General features: G+C 45.7%; 1 protein-coding gene across 2 annotated transcripts in view; it reads right to left on the bottom strand.

Annotated features, from left to right (window-relative positions):
- RANBP10 (RAN binding protein 10) overlaps positions 1-10,176 on the bottom strand; it is a 240,360-nt gene that overhangs the window by 229,639 nt on the left and 545 nt on the right. For both annotated transcript variants that reach the window (XM_019505877.1, XM_019505876.1), the window contains exon 2: positions 9,160-9,271. In XM_019505877.1, the coding sequence (XP_019361422.1) occupies positions 9,160-9,271 (112 nt within the window). The remainder of the gene's footprint in view (positions 1-9,159; positions 9,272-10,176) is intronic.

The following is a 10,176-nucleotide window of genomic DNA, read 5'->3' as shown; positions in this document are numbered from 1 at the left end:
AAAAAAAATCAGAGCAGCACTCAAGGGTGGGGTGGGGCTTAACTTGTGGCACACCTGCCAAAAATAATTGACCACCGGTAGTCTAGAAGGAGTCAAACCTGGCACTTCTCTGGCAGAGGAAGTAGGAGAGCCCATCTGCTGGGAAAAGATTGGATGGTGTATATTAATTTGGGAATTATGCATCTAAAGTTAGAAAGATTATGATCAAGATGAGATACGGGGTTGCCTGGATACCATCTAGCTAGATCAGGACACAGTTCAAACCCATACCGACATAAGTGACTCATCTACTACCTGCCTAAGATGACTACAGCACTCCAATCTCTTCTCTGTTCACTAATTACAACCACTGGTACCAAGAGAAAACAGCAGGGACATAGTGACTGAGTTCCATCATGCTGAAGCTATATATGGAGCTACAGCTATCAAATTAACTAGGTTCTTGCTTTGGGCTTCCACTCTTGGCAGCTAAACTGTTTTCTTAAAAGTCTGGTATTCAACAAAGTTCATGTGAACCATGTCAGTGACATTAAAGGTTCAGAAATAGCCCCAGCACTTTGATTACTGCAAACCTCATTCATTCAGTGCTTATTCATTTTGGTGGCAGGCCAAATGAGCACATTTTTTAAAATCCAATTTGTCTTGCAGACTCACAAAGCACGGTCCTAGTGACACACTAACTTTTGCCCTGTATACTATAGGCAGTTCAAACAGTTTCATCAGCTCAAGAGAGTCCCATGCATTTCCTGATCAACAGTGTCAGAAACAAGTAATTTTGCTAGCGTATATGAAGCCCGAAGACTGTCAAACAAAAACGCACCTTTATATTAAGGATGCAAAGACAAAAGCCAATGTTCTGAAGAAGCCTTTAAAATAAAAAGACAACATGTTTTTCATTGAAGACTTCAAAAGCTTGCTAGTGAAAATGACAATATTGGTAGTGTAAAAGTTATGTTGTAGCAATGATAGTCCACAAATTATGCGAGAGTCAAGGACTTCTTGTGTTCCCACTCCACTCCTGGAACATATGAAGTCCACTCCAGCCCCAGCCACATTCTTGGAACCTCCCAAACCCTCCTCAGCTCTAGTACTAACTCCAGTTCTAACTTTGTTCTTGAAATATCCAAAGCCTACCCCAACTCCAAGACTAGCTCTGTTCTCAGTGCCTCTGAATCCACGCCTAGCCCAGGCTCCAGCACCCTTGGAGCTTCAAAATCCAGCGCCAACTCTAGCACCAGCTCCTTCTCCAGAGGCCCTCAGGTCTATCCCTGACCACCCTGGTGAGCTACAGAAATTTTCTGTACCCTGCCCACTGTGGCTTTCAAAAGAAAAAGAGATGTTCATGTGCCACAGAGTGAAAACACAATACTTAGAGTATAGGAAGGACATAGCTTGGCTGACCAGTCCTGGGGTGAGCAGGGGAATATGTATATGCCCCCAATCTCCTCAGGACCCCGCACCAAGCACAACCCAAGGACCCTGGTCCTTGGGCATTTGGAAGCACTTTGAAAGAAGGGGGTAGTGTCAAGAGTCTGCTTGCTGTCCAGATGAGCTCCAACTGGCCCTGATAGTCTGGATGGGACTGCTGCTGGTGTTAGGGTGCTTTGGTGTAGCAGCTGCATATAAGCAATAGCCCTTGCAGTACTCGGAGGGTTTGCAACAAAACAGGTTTCCCTCTGTCTCACCTCAGTGCTCCAGATTCCTGTTCCATGATCTTTGGCGCTCTGTTTTCTCTGCCTTGTTTCTGCCTGAAATTTTTCCCACCTTGCACCCCATCTTTTTCCTACCTGCTCCCTCTGCCTTGACCCTTTGGCTCTGGATTCCTGGTTTGCTTCCCCTAACCTCCCATGTCTGGGTTGCACTCACGACAGGATCCCTGCTCTCCCTATCCAAACATGGAAACAATGCAAAAGTGACTGTGGAATTAGAGAAATACACTCTGCTACCATCACTGCTTACTTGGATAGCTTACCTAATTCTCTGAAGAGACAGAGAGACTGTTTTCCTGGTCTATAGTTAGCAATTTGCTGCATCACCGGCCTAATCCAGGAAGAGGTAGGTACTCTTCTGACAAAAGAATGATGGAGTGGCGTGTTCAGGCACAGGCAATCCTCAATGGGAGGGGAGAAACTAATCCAGCATGAAACTTGGAAAATATCCCACACTCCATGTGTACTCCAGGAATCACAACTGAACCAAAGCCAAGTGAAGCAAGAAGGAAGTCAGGCACAAGGCTGAGGTCAAAAAGGTCTTACAACTGAAAAAGTATAAAGAGAAGAACAGGTTTCTCAGGCCTCCAGCAGAAGCTGATCCACCTCAAACCTTAACTTCAGACCTCACAAATGGCTAGGATCAGAATTTATAATTTTGTATTATTAGAATGCAGCAACTCCCAGACACTCACAAGTGGTATAAAGTATACCTGCCCCAGTAACATGTGACAAATTTAATGATACATGTATAAATTAACATTTAGTACTAACCAGTAAAAGAATGGTAGGTATTAATCTCTAATGGCTTGGGTGCTTGTGAATACAGGTTTCTCTCACCAACCGTGGGGGTTAGGTTCCTGAAAGTTCCCGTGGTTGGCAAAACCATCGTTGGTAAAACACAAAGCTTATGGGAAAAATGGGGTTACGGACTTGAATACAAGTTCCAGCCTGCAGGGAGCTTGGAAGGAAGGCAGTGAGATGGGTGGCGCCACGTGCATGTACAGGACATGCACGTGACCCCTGGCAGCCTGCAGAGCAGCTCCAGCAGATAAGAGGGGGAGAGAGGAGGATTGAGGCCGTGTAGGGAGGGAGCTGGTCAGGGCTGAGGCTGCTGGCCAGCCAGGCAGTGCTTGGGGCCACAATGAGCGGCTGCAGGGCCCCAACACAGAGCAGGACGGAGCCACAGGTAGCTCATCCAAGGGAGGACCAGTTCCCTGCCACTGCATGCACTCCTGGGGAAAAGAAGGGGACCCACACCCCCCAGATCTGTACACAAGGCAGGGACAGGTTGTGGGCTCCCACCCTGCTTCACTCCCCCCGGGGCTTCTAGGAGGAGCAACAGTGAGATCCCCACATGGCCCCACAGCCCCAGCTGCTCCCGCTGGGTGGCGGATGCCCCGGAGGAACGAAGCAGGGTGGGAGCCCATGCCCACAACCTGCGCCTGCCCCACATACCGATCTGGTCCCCCCTGCCCACAGGAGTGCACATGGTGGGAGGCAGCAGAGTGGGAGCTGGGCCAGGGGACTGTGGACCCGGGTCCATAGCCCTGGCAGCTGGGGACCCCCTCTGGCATGGCTGAAGGAGCAAAACCGTGGATACTTAAAACCATGGTTGGCAAGGGAAACCTGTACATACAAAAACTGCAGAAAGAAGCCATAACAAAAGAGTTTCCAAAAGTAGAGATAGAGGGAGAAGTCAAATGCAAAGGTCTTCAACTGCTATCTGTCCAGCCAACTCCAGATCTCTTTGGTACAACTATGGGAAACATTAGATAAATTACTGACTTTGCCCCCATCTTCCTTTTCTTCTTGATCTGTAATTGCAATGTTGTTCATTTTACTTACAATAAACATGGGTATAACTGCCCTCAGAGTGTTTGCATTTGGGTTCCTTCTACCCCAGCTAATCAACCTCAAGCTCCAGTAGAATTGGGGAGCCTACTCAAATGCCAATGATGCAATTAATTCTTAAAAAGGCTAAAGAGCCAGAGCTAAATGTAGCCACATTTAACTGCTTTTCCAAAGGAAGCAAAGGGAGTTATTAGCATGCAAAAGAGCAGCCCTTCTGGTGCTGTTTACCCTGCCATCTCTATATATACTGGCTCTGCTTTCTGGGAAGCCAGACAGCATCAGAGGCAAGAAAATAAAGCTAAGAGGAGAAAGCCAGTAACTTACAAACTAACGAGATACAAGGAAGGAATCATTCAGCACAAGCAGCTGTGAGGAATGTGCAGAGACCAAATAAAGGTCCCTGGTCACAAACACGTGTTTGCAGTATGACCAGACAATCAAGATGCTCCAGAACCACCAAGACATAAAACTCCTTCTAGAGAGTCTGAATGCTATGTGTTTGGGCCTCTGGCATCTGGAACCCATTGTTACATTGTCAAAGGATGACTGAGAGGGAGAGAGATATTAGACCCACTATGTGCCAAAATGCAATGGAAAGTTGGCAAGCTGCAAAGTAAATCAGGGAGAAGGGGGCAAAGATTACTTAATGCTAGACAGCCAATAAATCTGGCCTTCATACTTCCTCTTTAGCCAGGAAGAAACTTAGTTATTTTTAAACCTGGGGTATAATGTACTTAACCAAATATGATAATCATTCTTGTACAAGAAAACACTGGGAAGGATCTTAAGCATCCTAAAACTAAGCCAGCAAAGAACTCCCCCACACGCTCCCTGAAAAGTTCCACCTCTGAAGATCCCTTCAGGCACAGTTTCTGTACTCAGAAGGTAGGTCATCCAGTAGGAAACACAAGCTGTAAGACTCAGTGACAAATCACACTACACAAACCAGGAAATATAAGCAGGAGCACTGACTTCAAATGGTTCTTAAAAGCCAAACATGTTTGTAAAAACTACAGGCTGAACAATTACAAACATCAGGCTGATAAAATCATAAGCAATCTATGGACTGGTCATGAACATAAAATAGTCCAATACTTCTGCCCACTCTCCTCAACTGCATCAGCCCTGGTATGCATCTGGATTCAAGTAATTCTAACTGCTCGGAGTATGCTGTGATGTCACAAGAAGTTCAGACCCAGTAAATCTTTGTGGGGGGCTAGAATCAAATGCAACAAAATATCCATGGTGCAAAGCCAATGAATTCAGATTGTCTCCAGCTGTGAAAGCAAACCAGCCCGTTCTACCCCCCTTATACTTCTTCTGAGATACAGAAGACTGATACACTTGGTGACACTCTACCATGCGCCCAATCACAAATGGACCTCTTGGTAGGTGAACCAACCTGCTGAACTAAGAGACAAGATGGTGCACAATTCTTGGAGAGAGACTTTCCACTCATGACAGAGAATGGGCAGCCCTATGGTACATCTGAACTACCATGTAAAGCACTTTGGTTCCTTTTCAAGTTTTAATATTTTAACATGAAGTCAGTAGCAGTTGCAGTATACCCCTCCCCAGGCCAAGAGAGGAACCCACACTGGCCAAATAATCAAAGAATGGTAGCACCAGGTACCACAGTGAATCCCATTCATTTTTCTTTAGCCAGTAGAAGAGAGGTTGAGCCAAAGCCTGGAAGGCACAGGGAATAAACCAAGAAGCATATCTGAATCCTAAAGGCTCTTGCATGGAAAAATAATTCCTGCAAGGCAGTGTTCTTTGGATCTTGCACTTTGTTTTGAAACTTTGACCTGGGAGACAAGCCTACGTTTACCCATGCTCAGACAAAGCAGCCTAGGGAAGCTGAACAAGTGGGCTAAGTGACTTCAGGTCCATGCATACGTAGTCCACAAAACCACCTTCAGATAGCAGTGGCATTAAACAGCAGGGCAGCTAAGAAAACAATGTGGTGAGATGCTGCTCTGTTAGTAAGGCAATATTGTTGGTGTAGCTGTTCACCAAGGTACATAACAAATTTGTAGCTCTTACAGACTCCAGAATCCCCAGTTCAGGGTTTAGGATCAAGAAAAAAGAACTGTTCTGATGAAAAGGGCATTTAGGAAGAGACGGTTTGCTCTGTTTCCCTGTGGGAATATACCATTGACATAAGATAACCTTTACACAATGGCAGCACTAAAACAGCACAGTCTTTGATCCTACTTCAAAATCACAGAATAAAACCATATTCTAGGAAAGCAAAATTTGACACCACATTATGAAATAAGAGCTAGAAATGTAAGCCTCCAGCTATTTTCCTACAACCAGAAAGAGCTGTCAGTGGGGACTGCTGCATAGTGGCTCAGCCTCTACCCAACTTCTTCACCCACAAAATTAAACTGCCTTATGTAGCGGCAAATGCCAACATTTCAGTTAAGCCTAGTCAATGAGCCTTGTCAAAATGCCACATGCCATACGTTGAAGTTTAAAGAACAGATTTAGGAAAAAATGATCTACTTCATGCTGAACACTATCACATTCAGGTATCCCCACCACACATTTAGCAAAACTGGTTCTACCAGCACCTGATCAATTCCAGCCTTCCTTTGAAGGCTGATCACATAGCCACTTCAAAACATGTTAAAGTAAGCAACACAGCATCAAGCAATACAGAGCAAGTGAGCATGATTAAATAGTCTTCTCCCAGTTTTCAGGCTAAATGCTGATTAATACAGCAAGAAACAGTTCTAGGTTCAGAGCAACAAGCTACAAAGTAGAAATTTGGATCTGATATAGACAGCTTGGAAACAACTTAAAAAAGCTTTCCTGATGCCCTTTAGAGGACATTACAGACAGAATCCCAGGAGATACAAGTTAACCCCTTCTAATGTTGGGGTATTCCCTTTCTCTCCACCACCCAACTCTGGTCTTTCACTTTTTAAACAGAAGTCATTAGCATCCCAATATCCCAAGCACTGGCAAACTCAGTAGCAGAGTAAGTCATCTGCCTGACACAAAGTAACCAACATACTGAGCCTTAAATCAGTAGGATAAGAAACAAAACATCAAGTAAGGCACAAATTCTAAAAAAGCAGGTTCTGAGTTAAAGGGGTTGTAGCAGTCTAACTGTTGACAGATCCTACAGCATATAATTGAGCAAGAGAAAGTCCCAAACTGAGAGAAGTTACATGCTGAATAAATCACTGAAAACTGTTAGCACAGCATGTGTAAGTAAGTGCTACAGAACCTCCAACACAGGGCCTGTTAGTACAATGCCTATGATGAGAAGCTTTCTTTGCGAGTACTATGGCAGCCATAACACAGAACGTATATGATTTTATGTCTCAACCTCAGCACTCCCAATGCAGCTGTCTAGTTTCTCCCTCTTTCAGCAACAGGAAAAAAAAATTCCAAAATGCATAGGCTTGATTTTGACTTTGGAACAAGATCACTGCAGACATGCCATTGCATTGTTCTAGTAGGATGGCATTGTACCAGTAAGCCTGGAAACGACAAAAGTTGATTCCTACACTTCTGCAAGTAGGTAGCAAAGCACTACAGAAGAGCAATCGATGTATTTTCCTTCAACTGTGGAAGCAAGCTCAAGCCCTACTCTGGGCTCAGACAAAGCACCTCTCCCATTTGACCCAGCTGTCAACGGTACCTGGTAACCTGGGCTCAGGAGCCAAAGGCAACCAGACATGATGCCAGCCACATCATTTCTGAGTAATATTGGCTACAGAAATTGGTGTGCCTTAACCGTGTTAGCCCAATGGGGTATCTGGGTCCAGTGGATCTTAGCCTTTGAGATGACAGAGTTGGTAAAGATGGCTCCTTAATTGCCATCACAATCCTTTAAGTTACTGCTATAGGGGATACATATGCAGAAAAAGTGCATCTGTTTCCTGATGGCTAACATCTACACAAGCTAGGTCATGAGGATCAGAAGCAATATTATTGCTAGACTTGCTAAACATACTATTTCTTCCTCTCTCCTCCCAACATCCCTGAAAAAATACAGAACTCCCCTCACTCTCATACACTCTTTAGACTTTCATCCAGAGCATTACCTTATGTAGGGATCACAATCAAGTAGAAGGCTGGATAGAAGCCAAACTAAGCAGTCAACAACACCACTCAGTGAGCTGCCTATTTGTGGATACTGCAAAGTGACATGGTTCATATTCTGCTTCTAGCACCAGACAGTATATGCTGCCTTTGCTGTGCTTCAAGCTGCTCTGCATGAGAATGGATTAGAGCAGGGGCTTTCATTCTTTTTTGGTCAAGGTACCCCCAGTGGCCAGGCAAGAAGCAGGCAGTCCCCCAGCAGTCGGTCGACAAGCTGGAGGGAGGGGGGTCCCCTGCACAGCGGCAAAACAGAAGTGCCAGTGGCTCCTCCAGTGCACTGACGCATCCCCCCCTGGGACCTTCCAAAGTACTCCCAGGGATACGTGTACCCCTAGTTGAAAACCCCTGGATTAGAGAATAAATGCAGTTAGCTGGTAGTATCCTACAAGATATCAAAAGTTAAATCTATTGGAAGAACTTCATTTTTTGTATTTTGTGTCCAACACTAGGATTTCCCTACACAACTGCTGCCTGTCATAAACCAGCACCTGTTCAACTGATGATAGAAAACACCTAGATCCTGCCTACATTAACAAAGGCCTCTTTTTCTCTATTTTAAATGATCCTTTCCCTGGCTATTCATAAGCAGTTTCTGGACAAGATGGGAGAAGCTCATGTTCCAGAGCTCAATTACTGCTACTTGTTGTCCATCCAGACAGCATGACCATCAAAACATAATATTCACAGCTCCTCCAAATCTGAAAGCACCTTCTTACGCTTCATTTCAAAACATCAAGGCTGCCCCAAGGCAGCCTGAAAAGCAGGAACCAAATCAAAACATTATAGTCACTCAACCAATTCAAAGATGTCCTAACTTCTCAATTTGGTCTTTCAGAAGACTAACTGGGCTGATGAATAGAGCTAGTGATCTACCTCTTGAGTTGTAGCTTACACAATAGTTCCTTTCTGTTACTTAATGGCTCCTCTTGATCCCTTAATTCACTAACCCTAACCCTGTCCCCATAACCATTTAAAAAAAAGCCTCCACACATTTTGATGAAAAAAAAATCATGAAAATAAATCCTTAGGCTTACAGACAGTCTGTTTTCAGACCTTAGAAATACAGAATTTTTCCATGCTGTACGAAGTTACTTGGACTGGTTTCCTATATGTTTCCTAACAAGGACATCTAATATTCTTCCCTCAGGTCCCTCCTCTCCTCCCATTTCCAGCTGCCTGAATACCAAGCAGACATCCCTGAAACAAAGTAAACACCAATGAAATTGAAATTGCCTTCCTGAGCAGTACTTATTGCCCACATAGAACTAAGCAGAGAGCAGCTACATAAGGGCACCTCATTCCAATACATATTACCGGTGTGCCACCTGTTGACTATGCAGATATAACCCACTAACACACATACCTGTTATAAACACCAGCTGTCAAATAAACTTCTAACCCATTCAGCAAACAAGACTGAGTACAGAAGATACATGTAACCACCAGTAAAATCAAATTGGAGCAGTGTACTTACCCATCTCTACCTTTACTGACAATCTTCACTTCAAAGTAATAAATGCCACAAGCTGCAGGTATGGGATGCGTGGCCCTGACTGAAGCAGCATCTTTGTGATTTTTTCCATGACCTAGGTAACAATGGAAAAGTGAATATTTAAGGGCTGTGAGGTCTCAAGGCCCTGTGTTCTGAAATTACACTGTGTGAACACAGCAAAGGACTTGAAACAGCAAAAGTAATTCTGCAAGCAGGGAAATAAAAGGGATTCCTCAGTCACTTAAAATATACGATCCTGCACTGCCACCATGTACATGGCCTACAGTATGTGCTTCTGTAGTTTTTCCTTTGTCTCCAATCTTAAGGTTCTGAGACAGAACCACAAGGCTCCCTCCAACGCAGAGACCTCAGCGCACAAACAGCCAACGAGCAAATGGCTCAAGGTACAAGCGGCAGCAGTTTACTGGCTAACAAGAGGAAAGCATCATCGGGTCGTTGTGGATACTGGAGAAAGCAGCCCTCCGCATAATGAGGAGGGAACAACTGAAGCTCCCAGTGGGGCCCTGGAGCTGGGAACCTGACGATTTCACTAGTTCAAGTGCTGAAGGGGCCCCAACTCCATGCAACCGACCCCAGCCCCTGCAAGCCTGTATTTAGGAGGAGCAAGAGACTAGGTATCAGTCCTTTGGGGAATGAAGACAGGGCCAGGCAGCATGGGGGAGCAGCGGGAGCCCAAGCTAATGACACTGCAAAGTGTTATATAAGGCTCCACACAGGGGGAGGGGCGGGGAGCTGGGCTCGGAGCCGTCCGAGCTCTTTCTAGGCCAGGGGAGCTCCCGGGCAGGGTGCTCGCCCCTCGCGCAGCCGGCTGCAAGGCCTGAGCCACAAGGCCCCGCCGCCCCGAAGCTATCTCCTTCCCCGGGGCGGAGGAGCATCGCCGCGCTCCCTCCGCCGCCCCCCGCATCCGGGGGCAGTCCAGCCCCTGCAGGCAGGGAGGCTGAGGCTGCCGGGCCCCGGCGCGGCCCCCTCTAGCGGCGG

Source organism: Gavialis gangeticus, unplaced genomic scaffold (assembly GCF_001723915.1).
Source record: "Gavialis gangeticus isolate Ggan-Ray unplaced genomic scaffold, GavGan_comp1, whole genome shotgun sequence".
Lineage (NCBI taxonomy): Eukaryota > Metazoa > Chordata > Crocodylia > Gavialidae > Gavialis > Gavialis gangeticus.
Note: the sequence above shows the minus strand (reverse complement) of the source record. Positions and strands in the feature narration are given on the sequence as shown.